The sequence below is a fragment of the Neomonachus schauinslandi genome, chromosome 10 (assembly GCF_002201575.2).
Source record: "Neomonachus schauinslandi chromosome 10, ASM220157v2, whole genome shotgun sequence".
Classification (NCBI taxonomy): domain Eukaryota; kingdom Metazoa; phylum Chordata; class Mammalia; order Carnivora; family Phocidae; genus Neomonachus; species Neomonachus schauinslandi.
Window position 1 is genome coordinate 43240517 of NC_058412.1, and position 21635 is coordinate 43262151.

The following is a 21635-nucleotide window of genomic DNA, read 5'->3' on the forward strand; positions in this document are numbered from 1 at the left end:
CAGTTGTACTGATAGCTACACTTGCGGTGAGCATAACATAATATACAAAATTGTCAAAGCATCATGTTGTACACTTGAAACTAATGTAGTATCATGTGTCAACTGTATTTCAATAAAAAATTTTTAAAAAGGTAGGCATTGTATAGCAAACTCAGTACTTTTATTTTTTTCTATGAACAGAACTAATTGAGGGTGTTGGTGTAAAGGGAGGCAGACGGTTGCCCTTTAATGGCCAGATGTGACTTGGAATGAAAAGAAAAGTGTCAAGAACTGGAACTGAAAGACCGGTCAAATGACACCTAGGCTGAGGTACTGAGTGTCTATTCTAAAGCAGAAATGAAGTTTGGGAAGAGTGGGGTGATTACATGTTTTTTGAGCCTAGTGCTCAGCATTTTACAGTTGACTGTACCCTGAAAGTCACTTTTCTTAGCCTAAATCCTTCTCCTTACAGATCAGAACTTACGGTTGATCTCAAAAGACAGCTTTGTTCCTTGCTATACAATTAAACTTGGGTTTCTTTTCTGAGCTTCTGCCATCTGCACACCTTATGTTATTGGGACAGAAGACTGGTACATGCTATTTCTTACTGAGAATAACATCAGAAATATGGATTCACCCTCTGCAGGACAGTGCTTCTGCCATTGCCCATGAGATAGAAGTCAAGAACTCAACAGGAAAGAGACATGAGGCATAATTAGTTTTATTCTCCATGAGGAAGTTATTTCACAAATAATGAGGCAGAACCTCTCCAATTTTAATAATAATGGAGTGTAGATCACTGAAATTACTGAATCAAATTAATGAGTTGGCTACTGATAAGAATAAAACAACAAGATAATAAATGCAAGGGTATTTTTTTGCCCCCAGATGCCATTTAAACATATGATTTGAGAAGAGTCAAGTTTCGATTCCTAACCAGCTATCGCCTTTCCTTTAAATAGAGAATATAGGACATAGGGCTCTTTAGAGGTATACAGTTGAAATTATTCCTCCTTGAAGCAGAAAATGCAAGGGCAATAATAATAATACTGCATATGGTTAAGTGTAGAGAACTCAGGTGACAGTCCACCAAAAAAAAGGCTCAAGTCAGCTTCCTCTTTGCCAAGGAAGAGGCTCTGCAGATGGAGGCAGCAGCAAAAGCTCAGCCTCCTGTGTTCTATTTCCAATGCACGCCCTCTTCTGTTTCTCTCATCATTAATTTCTGTGCTCCTCCCTTTGCCCTCACAAAGAAGCACAAAACTACTCATCAGGCAGTGGGAAAAATGATAACCAGTAGCATTCTAGACATTTCATTACTCAAATCAGCATAAAATGATTACATGAAATCCCTAGGAAATTGAAGTCGCCTTCTTTTCACTTTTAAAACTGTACTTTGACTAATAGAAAGTCCATCTTATTTAACGTCATCTAACAAGCCCCCCCCCCCAAATCTCTCTCTCTTCTTTGACCACAGTTTATAATCTGGAGTGTTATAAAGCGTTCTTCTGATCAAACTAGCAACTTGACTAGATTCATTATTCACTTTAAACTAATGAGATTATTTGTTCAAGTGATGTTATTAATGGATTGCATAATATCCATCAGATAAAATACTAATACAATCTTGAAAACAAGCGAATTAAGTCATCACAGGCCTAGAAAAACAATGACTGAGGCTGCCAGGATAGTCTGATTCATAGTAAATTCAGACCAAAATAATGTCTCAGATTGTTTTCTCCTATTATTATTTTTTGTGTGTGAAATAAATCTGTGAAGCCAACAAAGACTAACCAAATGTACGAATTTGAACTTCTAATGAATACAATGACATTTAAAAGTCTCAAAGGTCACCCTCATAACACTAAAGTAATTCCACCGAAGTCAAAAACAATTTAAAAATATTTAGAGAAAGGGCCCAGCAATGTCATTAGTATATATTGGCCAGAGGCAAAGGGTAAGGGGGATGAAGCAGAGATATTCTATATTTTATTATAGCCTAAAATCAATTGTAGCCTTCTCTTATTAGAAGCATTCAATAATCATTAAAAATATTGTCACCCATAAGGTGATGTTTTGACACTGCCATATATCTTACATAGTTTTATTAACCAATATCATGTTTAATCATTAAAACATTTCTGCTCATGTGTATTTGTGTTTCCCGGGGGGGGGGAAATTACAGTAAAGTGATAGCTTATATTTGTATAGCAACATAATTTATAACTGCATTACCTCTTTGGATTTTAAAACTCTCCTGTGAAGTTGATGAGAAAAGCATTATTTCCCCATTTTGCAAAATAAACAAAGACAGTAAGAGGCTGGTCCAAAATCACCTGGTATTCAGCTTCAAAATCCAGGCATTTTTTTTTCATTGAGCTTTGCTCTCCCTTGATTTGCCCTTTGTGTAGTAGGAAGGGCAGAAATGTCACCTCCCTTTAAAGAGGAGATTAAAATTAAAACAGCAATGACCCCTGGTGAAGAAAATGCTCCTGACAAAATTCTGACTGGTCTCTTGATTTATTAAAAGCAGTGCTTAGAGCAAAAGGGAATAAAAGTTATACAATTTTTAATTTCCCTGTCAAAATTATGGAATCAGATTGTTGAACCTGATTCTTTATATGCAAAGGTAAAACATGAGCTGAAATTAATGCTAGGTCATGACCTAGCATTCAGACTATTACATGTACAGATGCACACACACATATGTATCGATACACTTTTTTTCCAAAGGGATATGAACAAATCATTCACCTCATCTTCAAAACAGCATTTAAATACATTGCAAAACAGCACAGAACAAAAATGAGTCACTCAACCCCAAGGGGTTAGATTTTATGACTGACTTTGGATAGATAATTAAAACAATAATAATCACAGAAATGAATCTGTCCTCCTTGACTATCTGCTAAGAATTAGGTCCAGATCATTTTGACTTACACATGTAAATTTTATAATACCACTACCTTGCTTTGATGTAGTATTTTAATTTTTCAGGAGGCTTTCACATGCTAATATACACTGTTACACTTCTGGGCTTAATGAGAAAATGATCTTCCTGTCTCTGGGCCTCACCTTGTGAAGTCTGTCATTTCCATCATGATCATACACATCTGCTTGGCCAGCACAATTATATCATTGCCGCTGTCATCCCATTTGGCCACTTCGGCATCCAGCTTGCTTTTCTCTTGGTGGAATATCTCCACCTGCTCAGCTATTTTTGCCTTCTCCTCCTGCGGTAGTTGCGCCATGATGGCCTGTGTGGGTTACAGAAACAGTGTGACTAATGGTGACAAAGTAAATACAGACAGTAGGTTGACTCTGCCTCAAGCTAATGGCAAAGCCAGACCCTGACCAGGTTTACAGGCTGCCCCACCATTCCAGAAAGGATGTTTTCTCCATTCCTAGGAAGGCAAAAGCGCAGACTGGTAAGGTCCCCCAAATCCCATCCCTATTCCTATACACAGAAAATATAGAGATCCAAAAGGTAGGTGCACACTGACGGTAACAGAACTTCTGTGTCTCTCTGATGACATATGTTTGTTCAAAAGAATCTATTCTTGACAATTTTTATATTTGGTCTCAGGAAACTTTTACCAGATGAAAGAATGCACCTCTTTCAACACTGAAATCTGTTCAGAGAAGGAAACAAAAAAGAAAAAGAAAAAAAAAAAGGCTTTCTGTCGCTAGGAAGGACAGGAATTTTAAACAATATCTGAGCATCCAAGTTGGGGGTGGGGTGGGGAGACTTGCCATGAGCGTTAATGAAGGAATCCACGGTTAGATACCTAACAATCCCCTAGCCCAGGGTATTTCAGGGATGGCATACCTAGACCCAGCCCTCTTCCACCTCCTCTGTGCAAATCCTGAGGTAACCATGGCTAACCACAGAGCCTAGAAGTATGTAGAAGAAGTTGTGATGGGATAAAATACAGGTTTAGGAAGCAAAGGTCGATTTTCAATAGTTGCTCGGGATGGGAATGTAGAAAAGCAAGAACTGATTCTCGTCATTCATGGATTCTTCATTTACAAGTTTGCCTATTCTCTAAAACTTATTGGCAACCCTAAAATCAAGACTTGCGATACTTTTGGTCATTCACAGACAAGCAAAGAGTTGCAAAAAAAAATGAGTCACCTAACAGGCCTGTTTCCAGATGTGGCTGAACAACAAATTTTCTGTCTTCTTGTTTCAGCACTAAACAAGTGTCCTTTCTGTCGCCTATTTAGTGCCACATTTTCCACGTCTTTGTGCTCTTTGTTGGTAATTTTGCTATTTAAAATGGCCCCCATGCATAGTGCTCAAGTGCTGCCTAGTGCCCCTAAGAACAGAGAGGCTGTGATGTGCCTTATGGAGAAATATACGTGTGTTAGATAAGCTTCATGCAGGCAGGGGCTATAGTGCCCTTGGCCATGAGTTCAATGATAATGAATCAAAACTATAAATTAAAGTATCTGAGAAGAAACATTCATTAAACATTATTTATTGATTGGTTGAAACAAAATGTTGAAACTAGCAGCTCTCAGGAACCTAACGCTCTATTTCCTCTAGAAGCAATGACTCTATAGTTGCTAATTAAGTGTTCATGGTGACTTTACAGAATATAAGTATCACAAATGAAGACAATCAACCATATCTGTTAAACACCATGTATATAGCAAGCCCTGAATGCAATGTTTGGCATCACCTCATTGCATCTTCTTAGAACCATGTGCAACCTGATTCAGAGAAAGGACATGTGGGTAAGTATGACAGCACTAGTAGCCCTATGGTTCTGGGATATGTGTATTCACCAATGAGAGCATGATTTGGGGAACTTACAGCTTTTGCAAAGGATAAGTAAAATAACACACACAAGAAAACTCTGCTTCCTTAATTATAAACTCCTCCCAATGTAAGTGAATTGCTGGAAGGAAAGGTAGTTGATTTCTTTCTCTTTTTTTTACTTGGTTTTATTTAAATTCAAGTTAGTTAACATATAGTGCGTTATTAGTTTCGGGGTAGAATTTAGTGATTCATCAGTTGCATAGAACACCCAGTGCTCATTACATCAAGTGCACTCTTTAATGCCCATCACCCAATTACCCCATCCCCCTACCCACGGTAGTTGATTTCTAATAAAAACATCAATGGACATAAGCTCCAAAAAACTGGGCTCAATGGACTCTGTCACTGACTTCGGTTAAGACCTACTTGTTACTGGATCATATTCTTAACTTCTTCAGATCTAAGTATAGTAAACAATTACCTCAAAGTGTTATGGTGGACAGCAAATGAAATAATAAATGTGTTCTGTCAAAAAAGTGAAAGCATATATGGGATTACTGCTAACATGTTATCATCATGTCTGTATTAGTTTTCCTTTCAGCTACCTCTCTAGCTTATTATCTAGGTGCCATGAAAGACAGGGATGGGCCCAGAGTCTACGGGACTATGCATAAATAGAAGATTGACAGGATTCCTTGAGTACAGAAATGTATACCAGGTCGTGTGCTAAGAGGCTTATGTTTATAAAAAAAACTTAATTTACTTAATCACTCTACAAGATTAATAATAGTGTTATTATTTTATTAATGATGATACTAAGGCCCAGAGAAATTAAATTCTCAATATTACACAACTAATAAGCTGCAGGAATAGGATTCATACCCAGGTCAACTAACACCATGCTTAATTATTGAGCACAACTGGATCACCATGCACAACCATGCAGGTTAGACACTGCACAATGATCCCATCCCAGTGGGGCAAGGGTTGCTGAAATCACAAGCATTGTTCACCAGGTTGAGCAACCTAGAGATGAGGCTTTATCTGCCAGAGTAAAGGGTGTCTTTGATTTGCATGAAGGTGTCCCAGACTATTACCTGCACAGATACATTTTACTAATACACAGCCATGTTTACTAACTTCCATGCATGCACATGTGTGACTTCATATAACTAGCATGTGAGTCTCTGTGTATGTGTGTGAGTGTGCATGTGTATATACAGAAATTACAATCCATATTTAAAAAGCCAGACTGCTACAAATACTGTAGTTAAAATATTTAAAACACTATTTCTGAAAGATATTTTAAAGTACTTTAAAAACTGTATCCAAAAAAGGTGGTTAATATATAACCAAAGAGTTGGTTACAAACTCACATATACAATATTGTACTAATAACAAGACAGCTATTCCAATGCATTTTAGATAGATTTGGATTTGCAGAAGTTAAATATGCTCTTTTCTCCTGAAGCATCCTTGTCTGATGATCTTACACTATCCTACATTAATTTGTCCTCCTCATACAAAGCTGATAATCATATTTTACTTAGACCTCACAAGTCCTGACCATCATCATTTAAGCCATTCACTAGGTGCTTCTCTGTCGAAGAATCTGTAAAACTACCTGGCAGAACTCCAGCCTCTATATTCAATCCCCAGATGGAAAGCAATGAAACTTTCATTGTCTCAAAAGTTAATTTGTGCATTGAAGGGTGTACACTTATCTTTCAACTGTATCACATGAGTTTCAATTGTATAATTTAGGATTTGAGTATTAACTGCCTTGCTCCACTCTCTAATTCCTATTAATGTTCTATTTCTGACTTCTTTCTGAGCTTCCTTAGGGTAGAGGTTTCAGCATCCTGCAAAGAATAGAAGCTCAATAAATATCTTTTGATTGACTGTGTAACCATTTTTCCACTCACTGCATCAACATAGTTCAAGAGAATTTACCAGAACTGACATTTTCTAACGGCACAATTCTGAAGGGAAAAAAAAAAAGGCCCCTTCAAAGCAGATTTGCAAAAGAAGATGTTATTTTGACTCTAGGGGTGCTCGACCCGCATAATGCACTTAATGGTGTGTGACTTGGGTGCAAGTGTCATTACATTTGCTTCTGCTTATGTAGCTATTGATGAGCCAAAGTCTTTTCCTAAATATTCTTAAAATGCTCCTGGCTTTTAAAAATTCATAACTGACCTTTTCTGAAGCTGGAATTAAAAAAAAAAAGGTTATCTATAAACAGATCACAAACTGAGAAATTTGCCAGTTAATCAAATTAAAATTCAACACATGAGTTTTAATTAGGTCTTATCAATGTAACTCAGCAGTTTGAAATGTTAACACATTAAAGTCATTCTAGCTAGAAAAAAAAAAGAGGCTGACTACATTCACATCAAGTTGAATACAAAATATGTAACATGCAATTTTTCCTTCCCTCAAACTAAGTGAACATGAGAAAAGTGATTTTCATGGCCAAAAGGAAAGGGAACAAATCAGCTTTTCTGTTTCTCTGATGTGATCACCTGGGGCGGTCTGAGAATTTCTGCTGCTTCTATGCACAGGAGTCAAGCACAGCTCTACAGATTGTTGATCTGGCTGATCTGGGGCCCGAAATTGTGGCATCAGAGACTTGAATCCACAGAATTTCCTGTGCCCCCACCCAGGCTCCCAGCCTTTCCTCTGAACAGCCAGCCATTTTTTTTTTTTTTTTTGTGATTGAAGTTATAAACTCTACTTACTAAATGAAAGTATAAATCACTGAAACAAGCCAATAATCACTCGGCCCAGAATCTTTTCTTCAACCTAAATCTCAGGAGCTTTTGATATGATTATTTTTCCAATCTCAAAGAGAGAAATGACATTTGAAGTCTATGGGCTTCCAAACTGACAAGTATTAGTTCCTTAAACTAGAGCAAGACTCTAACATTTAGGCTTCAAGTACAAGAATGTTTATAAATAATGATTAAAAGGGCTAAAACTCACTGTGTCCATTCCTACTCACTTGATTTTAAAGCGGAATAATAAATACAGCAGTTAAAGAGTGGGTCCTTTGACTTTTACCAGTCTCAGACCATGAAGTAAATAGGAAAATTGAAGTAATTGTCCCATTTAGTCAAGTAAAAACTTTCATGATTTCCTAAATTGTCCATGCTTTTTTAAGTTCAATTATTTGACCAGCCTTGTAATGAACTACCTTATGCTATAAGCATCATCATCATCTTCTTTGTCAACTTGACAGCATGTGACACATCTTGTGATACATTTTACCATGCAGTTCTCTTAATGACATCATGAGGTAGAATGCTGTGCATGGACACACACACACACACACACACATACACGGATAAGACATGGAGAGGTTAAGAAAGTTGCCCAAAGTCACACAGCTTGGCCAAGCCCATATTTAAAATAAGGTCTGTGTGCCTCCAAATAATATATTCCATCACCAAGGTTAAGTGTCCAAGAGTTGTTGCTGACCAATTTTAACCACATCAACCTGTGAGGAAACAGTTTATAAGATGTTGTGTCTAGGATCATAAGGTCTGATTACTTCTACATTTGATCGGATCAGAGTATGATCATTCTCTGCCTCTCCCTTGCTCATAAAACGCTGTAGAGAAGCAGCACATAGGGAAACATAAAGGAAATAAACACTCTAATTTCAGAGTTTGGGAGAAAAGTTGGAGTGGATATTAAAAGCTTTTCTCCTACCTTAACCTCGTTTTAGATTAATTTACCCTTTTCAGAGAGGAAGAATTTATCTGAATGAGAACACAAAGTGAAGTCCATGAACATCGGGGAAGGACTGGGTGCTGCAAAGAGCAACGACTTCTGTCAAAGACAACTTTTGCCTCCTGCTACCGTACTTCTCTGGTCAAAAGTTCGACCATCTGTCATCTCAGCAATTCAATGCACCCTCTTATTTCCAACTTACAGCCATAATTCTAGGTCTCTGATTTGTCATCATATAATTACAGGCTAAAATAGGCTGACTCAATAACTAATGCTGTCTGCTGCAAGTTAATCACACAGACCACATGATGGTCTCAAAGACAAATCAGCAAGTGCTGGATTATAGGGGTACTTTGTTCTTACCATCCTGGACCATGTTCATAATTCACGCTGAAAAACCTTTCAAACAAGACTATTGTCTTTTCACCTATTGGGTGAAAAAAATAATAAATGATACAGACAGGGGCTATCTGACTTTTGTTTCCACCTAATTTACTTGATATCTATCATAAGATGCATGAAACAGAAGTACAATGGGACTGCATTCTTCCTGGTAAGAAGTGGGACTAATCATGCCATTTTGACAAGATGGTGATTATAAAGTACGATAAAGGTAGTATAATATGCCTTGGTCTTTGAGAAAACAAGTCAATGGATACTGGACTGTTTCAATACCAAGTTGCAGTCAATCAAATTTAACTTTGAATTGATTAATGTTTGGATGAATCACTCAAATTTGCCCTTTATCATTGTTACAAAAATGCTGGTTTTACCTAATTTTGAAGATGAACTGACTTGATGGATGAATTGATTTAGTGTTATGCCAACACAGGCTCAAAAGCCTCTCAGCTTAACGAATTTCTTAGTTTTCAACACTGGTGGGGGGGGGGGAGCTTACAGTCTACAAAAGATTTTCTAGGTAGGGTGTCTCATATTCTTTTGTGTACTTTTCTACTGTCACCAATCTGTGATCCAAAATAATTTCTCTTCCAAGGGATGGCAATTTTTAGTCACCCTTTATTGAGTATTTAATGTATGTCAGGTATTGTGTTCATTATTTTACAAATATTAAGTAATTAAACCTCAAAAGAATTCTATCAAGTAAGTCTATTATTCACATTTTACAGATAATAGGACTGAAGCTCAGAGAAATTAAGCAACATGTAATGGAGCATAGCATGGTCCTCACTCCACTCTTTACAATTCAAAACCAAGTCTGTCTAAAATCAAAGCTGGTGCATCTTTAATATTCTGACTTTCACCCTCACATTTCCCCTATCAATGTCCATCTATATCTTGTGAATCATTTCATTGTTGCATGAAACTATCAGGACATAAAGCACGAAAGAAAAATTGGGTTTTAAGTACAAAGATTTTCTTGACTCAACATAAGGCTTAGTCTTCTTTGAGTCCTCTTTATTTTAACCTCTGACTGGGTATTCCTACTCTTCTTTCACAATTCCTAAACCAGTGTAAGCTTTCTGGGGTTTCCTAGCCACTATTCTAAATTACCACCTCTGTCTCAAACTCATGCGTCCTCTCCCTTATTTTTTCTTAAGTAAAACTTAACAGAGAATTAGAATGTAATTCTAATTAGAATATAATAAGAACACAATCTATAATGGGACTGTTTTTACCACATAAAAACTGAACCTTTAAAGGGAGGAGACTCTCACCTCCTTTTGTAATCCCCAGGGATTTAATCTCCGGATTACCTGCATCTACCCTCAAGGAGATACGATTAATAGAATTGGTCAGAATCCTCTTTTGACACACTTGTGTTGGCAGAAAGTGTCATGGAGTGCTCCAGAGTGTTCAAATGTCAGCCAGAGAAATGATCTTTCTGTTGCTTCCTGCTCCATGCCTTAAGCTGGCATATTTCTAGTATGTCTCGATAATTTCTTTCTCTATCATATGGCAGACAGATCTAGGGCTACTGCCCTTGCCATAAATAGATATTGCGGAGGGGGTGGGGGAGTTCTGTCTCTATTTTGATGTCCTTGAACCAATTTCAAAGATGTGGTCCTATTCATCAGAGACCCTACATCAGAGTATGGAACAGTAACAGCCCAGCCATTAACAAAATAGTACTCTAATTTTCCATTTGTCATTGCCTCTTGTGTTAACAAGCTTGGTGACTTCAAGCGGCACCATGGTGTCTGTGCCAATGCAAGATCTGAGCATTCCTGTGTCCCCTAGCTGTTGAAGCATCTCATCATGATGCTAAACCCAACAAAATCCACTAGACTCTTAAACTGTTTGCATTGATGTGACTGCTAAGTTTCAAGTGATGGAGAGAGAATGGAGTTAACAGAAATCAGAAGCAGTGACGGTTATTTCCATTGTGTAAAATATGAATTGCTAAGAACAACCACAGATGAAAGCACAGATTTCTGAGCTATAAATCTCTGGGATTCCAAGACCCTGGATCAGAAATCTCCTCAAACCAATTTGGTGTACACAGTCCCAGTGCATGAAACCCAAGTCGTGAATGTCCACTCACCCGTGCACTCTGTCCCGCAATGAGCTGGTCGTCCTCAGTCTGAACACTTGTCCGGCTGCGCACATCGTAATCTTCCTGTTCAAAGTCAGAATCATCCTCTAGTTCTTCTGGGGTCTAAAGGTACAAAGGAAAAGAAAAGAATCAGCATATTTTAAATTGATAAACTTCAACTCCACCCATATATTCTGCGGCTGCAAAAACTAAGTAGCTCCCAGGAAAGAGATCTTGTGGGCAGTTATGTGTAGGGGGTTATGGAGGAGGGTATTGACTCTAAATGGAGTCAGAAAAACCAAGTTGCCCTGATTTATCTCTTAAAAAAATACACTCTATTACTTCCTCCTGTAGGTATAAAAAGTCTGTTTAGCTCTTGACATGCTTTCTAATTTTAAGAAAAATATATTCGTGTGTTTTTCCATCCATAGAAATCTACTCTAAGATAGAAAATCACCATCAACAACAAAAGTTGTACCTATACTTGGTCTATAACGCCCTTTTTGCTCTATTCCCAGTCTTTTCTAGTCTTAATAAGCAAAAAGAATTGATCATCTCCAAGCCAATGGTTAGTCCAGATGAAATATCTGATGTGGTCACTAAACCGTGTAGTGTGCAGGTTGCAACTATAGATTCCAGAGTCAAGACTGCCTGAATATGAATCCCTGCGTGACCACTGGCAAAATCCTCTTAGCTCTGGTTTCCTCCCCTGTGAACCGGTGTTGATAAAAGTTCCTCTATGATTTTTGTGAAGATTAAGGAATGTACTTTGTGTAAAGTGTCTGACATATAATAGGCATTTAAAAAATGTTTGCCATCATCATTACTTAAGATTTTGAAATCAATTCATTCAAACACTTTTAAAAAGTGAAGCTACCAATCACTATATAACCATCAAGGATTAAACAGCTCTTTCATTCATAGTATCAATTTAGCTAAAACCAGCACAGTGAAATAAGGATCATTCTATTCTTAGAGATAGAAAACCAAGGTTCTGAGAAGCAGCATGCCCAGTGTCTCTAAACTAGTTAGCAACAGAATTAGAATTCAGACCCAAATACCCAAATGTGTCTATCTTTTTCACATTATAAATCAGGTAAGAACTGGAGCTATGGAACGGCTTTAAAGTGAGTAGCTACATGAAGATCCTATCCATCCTGTGTCAGAGAAAAGGCATGAATTAATCCATAAACCCAGAAATAAAAATACTCCATACCTTTAATGACCATAATAGATAACATACGTTAAGTGCTTTTCATGTGCCCATCATGGTTTTCTCTAAGGACTTTCCATATTCTAATTCATACAGTTTTCTTCACAGTCCTATGATGTAAACACCATTTCCTCCACTTTACAGATAAGGAAACTGAGGCATGAGAGGTTACACCTTGCTTAAAGCCCTCTAAATCATGCAGCATGTACTGTAGACTATCATCCTCTGTTAGTTCTAAGAAGATGAATGTGGAGTTGGTGAGGATGGTGCATGAGGGGAGAGAGTGCATTAGTGCGAACTTCTCAGATCCATGGTCATTAGACTGAAAGCTGACAGTTTACCCACAAACTGCCCCTTGGCACAAGGAGCACCACCTCCCAGGGCTCTGTATTTCAAAAAGCAAGAAGCAGACCACTGCAGTACTGATGGTGCTGTTGCCCATTCCCAAAAGGGCACACTTTGATTCTGCTGGTTTCTTTGGCTACCTCAGTGTAATTAATCAGGTGTGGTTATTCATGAAGCCTTGAGATTGGTCAGACAGGCACAAAATGGGGTCTCCGTGCCAATATCACATTATGCGTAGTAATTTCCAAGCCTTGGCATCTCCTTGTTTTCCTTCTCTCTCTCCATCAACCTTATTAATATTCACTCAGTCATCTACAGATGTTCAATTTTCTTTCACAGAATTATTAAAAGAAAGAGGGAAGAAAGAGGTTTTGTTCCCATACTTTATTAACTAAAGCAGGGGTGGGGTGGGCAGAACCTGGTTCCAATAACTGGTTGTATTTCCATTGTGGACAGAGACAATAATCTCTGATCATTTTTCACTCTTCTGCAATGTGCTGCAGAACAATTACAGCAAGTTGGTAAATTCTGCTGACAGATGAGATGACAAGATTGCAAGTGCTTTTCATCATTAGTTTTTGAAGAGGAGAGAGAAAAGTAAAATGAAAAACCTCACTCAATAGAAAAAAGGAAAATATGACAGGGCCTATAGTACTGTGTCCAAACATTTCAATGATCTGTGTGTTTAGCAGATGAGTCAGTGACAGACACAACCTGGCAGCATAAGGTTAATGATGATGAGCTTTCATTCAAATGACTAGGGCTCAGAAACCAAAACAAAGTTTAAAAATGAAAAAAAAAAAAAACACCTGGATGTGGACCCAGGGAATCTGAGTGTTTTTGGCCCAACTCTGCCACCAATAACTGTTTTTGTCACTTACAGTTTTTCTGCTTCTCTCTCTCCTCACTTATAAAATGGAGATAATAATTCCTATTTGCCCTGTCTGCCTCACAGGATTCTAGGATAAAATACATACAAAAATGCTTTGTAAATGGTAAAAGTGAACTCAAGTAATAAGTGATAACACATACATAATAACAACTACAATAATCATAATAATAGAAATAATTTTTACCAACCACTATGGGCCAGGCATTCAGCTAAAGGATTTAATCCTTGTAACAACCTAATGAAATAAATATAATGCCTAGGGTGCCTGGGTGGCCCAGTCAGTTAAGCCATATATTCTGCGGCTACAAAAACTAAGTAGCTCCCAGGAAAGAGATCTTGTGGGCAGTTACGTGTAGGGGGTTATGGAGGAGGGTATTGACTCTAAATGGAGTCAGAAAAACTCCAACTCTTGATTTCGGCTCAGGTTATGATCTCAGGGTTGTGGGATCGAGTCCCACATTAAGCTCCAGGCTGGGCATGGAGCTTGCTTAATCTTCTCTCTCTCTCTCCCTCTGCCCCTCCCCTCTCAAAAAATTTAATGTCCATTTTACAGTTGTATAAATAGGCTCAGAGTTGTTAAGTCAGTTTTCCAGGGTGTTACACCTAGCAAGTTGAGGGCGTTCCAGACCCTATGCTTTTGACCATCACAAGTAACACCAGGCGAATGGATGAGCTTAAAATACTTTCTTGTGCCTTAATCATGCAGCAAACCCATCCAAGCCATATAAACAGTTCTGTGCATGTGCAGTTTGCTAATTGCATGTAAATGTGCCTACTTCTCATGCTGTTATTTTTTGAATTAATTATTTTAACAAGTAGCAGTGTTAGGTTTTGGTTGGCCAAGGACCTCCATACATTAAAGGAGACATGGAAAAATAGTGAAGGTCTGCAAATAGGCCCAAAGATAATAAGACTTGTATCATTAGGTAGTGTTTATATAGAGTAAAAAGAATCACCAAAATGTATAATTCACTGGATTGGAAGCTGGAAACTGGGGGTCAAGCCTCAATTCTGCCTTTTTGTGCCCCCAGGGAAGTCCTTTTTACAACCATCAAAAACTCCTCCTCTATGAGATTAGTGTGTGCCTATTACAGAGGCTCAAGAAAATCATGTGCTTGTCCAGGGTCACACCACATGTCAGTTACAGAACAGGATCAATCTACGTGCCTGGCTCCCAATCAAATGCTCAGTCTTCTCTACAACAGTTTCTGGAGGGAAGGAAAATGAGAAAAGACTGTAGGATTTAGAGTTGTTTCACCAGGACACATGAAAGATATATTAATGACAATTTAAAAGAAAGGCTCAAATGTGTATGAGAGCTTAACTGGGAGTAGGAAGATGAGGACATGGAGAGGCAACAGGAGTTTGGGTGATGCAAGAAGGAGGATTTCCCAAACAGAAAGCTATACCACTGGAATTACATTTTCCCAAAGTCAATGTAGAAGAAAATCCCCTCACAGTCAGGACTGATTGGCCACTGGCATCTCTATCCTGGATTATTCTGGAAGGCTCCTGATTGATCTCCTTACTTCTATTTTTTCTCCATACATTCTACTCTCTCCAGCAGAGCCAGGGTGATGATCCTTGTATGAGCTAAGTCAGCTTAGAACACATCAAGGGCTCCCATCTCATTCGGTGTGATCCTTAGACTGCACCTGCCATTTCCCCCTGCCTGGAACACATTTTTCCTAATATTTTTATGGCTTGTTTCCTCCTCTTTCTCCAAGTCTGTTCTCAAATGCCATCCAATCAGTGACCACCCTTCATAAAACTGTCTCCCACCAGAGGAATATAAATTTCTTGAAGAGAGGGACTTCTATTTTGTTTACCTCTCCATTCAGGGCCCCTCCAACCATGTGGGGCATTTAGTAAGCATTCAACAAATACTTAATAAATGAATGACCAAGACTAAATTACTGAATTTTTCTGAAAATTCATATGAAATTATTTCTAATTACTTGAGTTAGGAAAACAAAACTGGGAACCTTACAGGACCATGTTAATTAATTGGATAATAGCAGTCTGTAATAGGAAAATCAGTTTTGTCATAAAAGTCTTTTCAACTCCTAGCTCTGATGAGTAACTCCAATCCTTGCAGTTTTAATAATATTGTTAATTTATTTAACAAATTGTATTTCATTAATTGATTGTAATAAGAAACTTCATCCCAGCAGGATGAGAAAAGAAAAATATTTCTTGGGAACCTACTAAATGCCAGGTCTAGGCTAGTGCTTTATAGCAAAGGCAATATCTGTCCTCATTTGCAGATATGGAAACTGAAGCACAGAGATGAAAACAAAAAATATTTAAGCCATAGGTTCCCAAACTCTATTGTTTCAAATACTCTCACTGAACCTCAGTAATTTTTTCAAGGTGCCCCTTGGCTAAAAACAAAACAAAACAAAACAAAACAAAAAGCAAACAAAACAGTCACAAACCAAACAGTTGTGTTGATTAAGCAGTTAGATAACAAAAATGGATAAAGTTGATTAAACTTAACAACCTAGTGCCTGGTGCCTGTTGCACACTGCATGACTTCTCAAATCTCGGAATATAACCAAAGCTTTCTTTTTATCATGGCAACTACCAAAAACCCAGCTTCACAAATATAGGATGTTATTAAAAGGAATATACCAACCTACTGTTTAAACTGTGAGCTCCTGTTGGCTATTATTTCACATAATATCTGAGAGACATCTGTATGTTTCCCTTGAAATTTTAAAACATCTTGCAATGCTCCAAGGGCCCTTTCAGGCACAGTTTGGGATTTATGAAGTTAAACTTTAGACTTTTATCAGGCCTTAACTATTTTCCACGACCTGCTTTCAAAAGTATCATGTGCAACCAAATTAATGGGTTCCAATTACATTATAAAAGAATATAGATATAATAGATTTTTTCCAGGGTTGTTCTTACAAGAAGAAACTACTGTGTTTTGTTTTGTTTTATGTTTTTTTGAATATAGATATTCTAACACCAAGATATTACCTCCTTCTACCCTACCCAGTTATCTTAATTTCTAATATTAAATGTCTAACTCTGTGTCTTAAATGTACACTTCGCCCTCATTACTTGCAGACACCTTATTTGTGAGTTTGTCTATGCAGCAAAAGCTTCTTTGTAATCCCCAAAGCAATGCTTGTGTAGTTTTTCACAGATATGTACAACATGCCAAAAAATGTGAGTCACCTAACCTGTGTGTTTCCCAGCTGAGGTCAAACAGCACAAAGTTCCGCCTTTTTGTTTCAGCTCTTATACTGCAAATAAGTAATCTTTTGCATTCATTTAATGCCACATATTTTGCATTTTTGTGCCTTTTGTTGGTAATTTCTCTGTTTACAATGGCTTCCAAGTGCAGTGCTGAAATGCTGTTTAGTGGTCCTAAGTGTAAGAAAGTTGTGATGTGCCTTTACCGAGAAAAGGCATGTGTTAGATGAGCTTCCTTCAGGAATGAGTTATAGTGAGGTTGGCTGTGAGTTCAATGTTAATGAGTCAACAATATATACAAAATAATGTGTCTTTAAACAAAAACATGCATAAAACACAGCTAAATATTGATCAGTGAATGAAAATGTAACCAGAGGCTCATAGGAACCTAGGACGTTCCCCTAGGAACAGTGTTTCAGTATTCTCTAGCTCAATGTTCACAGCAACGTTATAGGATATAACTACTGCAAATAATGAGAATCAACGGTATGGTGGTGTGCCAGATTGGTCTGTTCGCTTTTTAAATTACCATGCTAGGGTAATTTGTAAATTCTTTCGTAGCTGATAGATCACCAAGGACAAGTCTCAGCAAGAAGCGAAAAAAAAGAAATAGTCTCACAGCAGAGGGGCAGAGTAGACCTGTTCAAGGGAGAAGTGGGGTTCTGAAAGGTGAGGTTAGGATACAGGAAAGATAGTTCTGTCTACTTCAGAGGGTTGCCTGGAGCTGCCGTGGAGTGCCTGGATACCAACATCACATTAAATATGTATTGATCACTGCGAGGCAAGGTGATGGAAAACTTAACCCTTCAGGGTCTGTTCTGCATTTATTTTTTCAGGGAAAAAGATTTCTTATTTTTACAAAGTATAAACAACACTCTGGAGGGAAGGAGGCATGGCCAGGTTTGCTGGGAATGAAACAGTTCTACTTGTCTCACTGTCTTTCTTTATAAATAGTGCAATGGATTTTTTTTTTTTTTAAGTAGACTTAATCATTATACTCAAAAAGCAAAGCAAGAAATTAAGTACAAAATGAAGCCATGTGGGTGCTGAATGGAGAAGGATTTTAAAAATATCAATTTGTACATACTGTACATTTCTCTCTTAAGTTTTACATGGTGTGAAATCCATCTGATCAGACGACTTGAAATGTCGAGATGTAGGAATGACACTTCATGCAACAAAGATATGGCATTTTATCTAAAATTATGTTTTTTTACAGCTCATGAATGAATAAATGAATGATGGCTATAAACTTCCCCAGCCCCCCAGATGAATGGTTGTCACAAAAATGTGAAGGCTAACAAAGCAGAAAAATGGCAAAAGAGGGAATATGTCTTGAGGATTATAGTGGGATTTAGTGTCAAATGCTTTGAAAACATAACTCTCATGGTCTATTACCTATTTCACAAGTTAGTATGTAATAGGAAAAAATGATCTAATTTGTTACAGGTTAAAAGCCTGACTACCTATCTTTTCCTTCTTCTCCAATTCTCATCCCTTTTCTGTCACCTTCTTTATCTCCCCGGGTATCTGTTTCCACCACCACCACCACCACCACCACCACCACCACCACCACCACCACCACACACACACACACACACACACACACACACACACACACACACACACACACACACACACACACCATTAACCACTGTGCCAGACAATGCACCACAGTGAAGGGAAAATAAAAACACAGCCTTTGCTTTCCAAAATTTCACAGTCTAAAGAAGGTAATAGACATAAAAGGGAATAATGTAATATATACTATCATAAGCAGAAACAGTTATACATAGTTAAAGGAGATGGTCAATATTTTTGATGGAGAAAATTTGAAGGTTTCAGTCAAGTCTTGCAAGGTGGTAAGAGTTTGACAGATCTAAAATGGGCAAGTTAGAAGAACAGGAAATACATCTGATAGCCTCCAAATTCCAACTATGAACACCACATTGTTAAGTATAAAGAGAATCATCTGATATAACTTATACAATGATCTGAACACTTTGAATTGATCATGAAATTATTATGAAAGACAGACATATTTAACAAGAAAACAATCAAGCTGAACTTAAAGACAAGAAAATTCGAAGATGCTTTTTGTGCTCCCAAGTGAAGGTGTTTGATAATGTTTCAGGGGAAGCATGGATGCCAACAAAGAGGGAATAGAGACTCTTCCTGGTGATACTCTACTCCACCTGCTCAGATCACCATGGAAGCACCATGTTGCACTCTGGATACCACAGCTGAAGAGGATCACTCATGAATTTAATGACCTCAAAGATAACAAGATTCAGAGGAGAATTAATGCCATAGATGAAATACTCAAAGTACTAGTTATATATTGTCCAAAGAGAACAAAATACCACAGATATTATTTGGTTATTATTGTCTTGCAGTGTTTGAGGGTATATTAGTTTAGATGTTCAATGATCACCCTGAGAGAAAGTTTATCAGAATGCAGTCAGCAGATACCTTGTGGTTTTATTGAGCAGCCTCAGAGACAACTGTAGAGGATGAAGGTGGGGATGCACTCCAGTGCTATCTCATCCAATATGGTAGACATGAGCTACAATGAATTACTGAGAACTTTAAATGTAGCTAATGCCACATGTCAAAAATGGTAACATTTTGGATACATTTGATTAAGTTAGATATATTATTAAAATTAATTTCAACTGTTGTTTTTTTTTTTTTCCAATGTGTCTATTAGAAAATTTGAAATTACAATTGTGGCTCACAGTATATTGCTATCAGACAACATGTTCTCATGTTCTTATGATTGTCACTGCAGAAGCCCCATCTCTGCTTCAGCTGTAATAGCCACAAATGTATTTGTGTCATCAATTATGTTTTTGAATATTTAAGTTTATTTTAAGAAAGAGATCTATGGGTAAGAAAATTATTTGAAAACCATGCCAAATTGTTGGCAAGGTAAGGAGAAAACAAAATCTCATCTTACAATGAAATATTATGTAGCAGTTAAATGGAACTAGGGAAGCTATGTGTATTAATGTAAATAAATGAAGGTACATTGTGGGTGAACAAGGCAAGTTGTAAATGATACTTATGTTGAGTTTTAAAACCTACTATATGTTTTCTAGCATATGTCTCTATATAATCACTTGGACAATCGTTTGGAAGACTCACAGCTGACAATAGAAGACTGAACATGGGAAGATAGTAGGGTGAGTGATGGGAAGAGGTTTGCTGCAAAGTTATACAGCCTTATTTATAAGATTGTAATTATTTGATAAAAAGATAATGTGACTGTGTATCAGATTATTATTATTATTTTTACTACTACTACTACTACTACTACTACTACTACTACTACTACTACGCTGGGTTCTCTTCCTTTCTTTCCATCCCATGGCTTTTTGACCCTGATGGGAAAATGTTAGCCAGAGAAGCACATGGATAATAGCAGGGGCCCCTGAAAGTTAGTATCAAATTTAGACAACAATGCATGCAAGAAATAGGCAGAGTATCACTCTTCAGGTTATTCAGTGTGAATCTAGGCTTGTTGGGATCACTTGTCCCTTTTGTCTGACTAAACGGTCCCCCTTGTCTGACTAAATGAGGAGCCAAACAGCTTAACAAGTTAAACTAACTAATTAAAACAACAAAAGTAAATTCTTTGGAGTCCACACCAGAAGTTCTGATCAGCTCCAACCTAGAGAGGCCTTACATACCCTGATCATCAGCACAGCTTTTCTGATGTCTCGAACACCATCATACACTAGGCGAGAGGCATCAATGAACTCATTCTCTTCAAATGGTTGAGGGACGTTGGCACTCAGGGCTTCAATAGCAACCTCTACTTGCTCGGCAAAGCGTGGCATCACTGCATTAAACAAAGTGAGAAACAATGTATTAGGTGAACTTTCTCTCATGCTCCCTGTTCCAGCCCTTGGGCAAGGTGGCATGCTCCATGTATTCCAACAGCTCAGTGGAGCTGTGTGCCTACCTGTCCAGTTTGGGGTGGACCCGATTCAGTGGTCTTTGTACCACTTACTTTCAGCAGAGGAAGTAAACCATTACTCCACGAGTGGTGATGTTATGCAACGGCAAGTTTTGAAACCTGCTCAGGATTGTGTGGTATAGTGTATATGCGTACATATTTTGTGTTATTACAACCTGAGTTGAATTTCATTTATGCTAGTTACTAGCTATGAAACCTTAGCCAAGTTTTCTTAACTCCTTCTAAACCTGCTTCTTTGTCTACAAAAGAAATCTATAAAATCTTAAGTTTCAATGAAATAATGCATACACATTTATTGGATGGTATTTGGCCCTCAAAAAGCTTGATAAATATTTAACTAATATCATATGCTGAAGTCATAGGTGATGAGCAATAGATTTTAACCTGTAGGACTTCATAGTAACAGGTGAATGAAGTGATCCAACGTATTCCACTTTTGTTGAAATAGAACTTGAGATTGGAGGTAGGGGGATGGCAGTGGAGGGAGGCTCGCAGAAGGACCTTACAAGAGAGGAGAGGGAATCCCAGGGCACTCCAGCACTAAGCCTAGGGTTAGAGACCAGTAGGCTCAAAGCTGAATTCAGTTTTGTTTCATTTTACCAGGACCATTTTGATGTGAAAGAAGATACATATATAAATTCCTAAAATGTTAGCACCTCTTTCTTTAAACATTAAGACACCTACATACATAGTGGAGGTTTGCGGAAAGTAAATTCAGTGGAATGTCTGGAATACTTCCACTGGCTACTTAAAAAATGCTGCTGATTCACTGATTCTCAAAAATTATAATTCAATTTTCTCAGGTTTTATCTTGTAACAATCAATTCATATGGCAAATGAAAGCCAAAAGCACAATTCATTTTATTTACAAGGACAATAAAATAGAAACATCATTCATCCATTTTCCATTTCTGAACCTTCATGCCTGATTCATCTTTTTACTCATTTTCATCCTCTGTGGATACTTTAACATCCATTTTAATCCCTAGTGAGAGAAACTCTGCTCAATTACTTTACTTTCTAGGG

The 21635-nt window shown here is 37.6% G+C and overlaps 1 protein-coding gene across 4 annotated transcripts in view; it reads right to left on the reverse strand.

The window, feature by feature from the left end:
• Positions 1 to 21635, reverse strand: part of CTNNA2 (catenin alpha 2) — a 949691-nt gene that overhangs the window by 66953 nt on the left and 861103 nt on the right. For all 4 annotated transcript variants that reach the window (XM_044919117.1, XM_044919118.1, XM_044919116.1 and 1 more), the window contains 3 exons: positions 20320 to 20471; positions 10980 to 11093; positions 3052 to 3233 (listed from right to left, as the gene is read on the reverse strand). In XM_044919117.1, coding sequence (XP_044775052.1) covers positions 3052 to 3233; positions 10980 to 11093; positions 20320 to 20471 — 448 coding nt within the window. The remainder of the gene's footprint in view (positions 1 to 3051; positions 3234 to 10979; positions 11094 to 20319; positions 20472 to 21635) is intronic.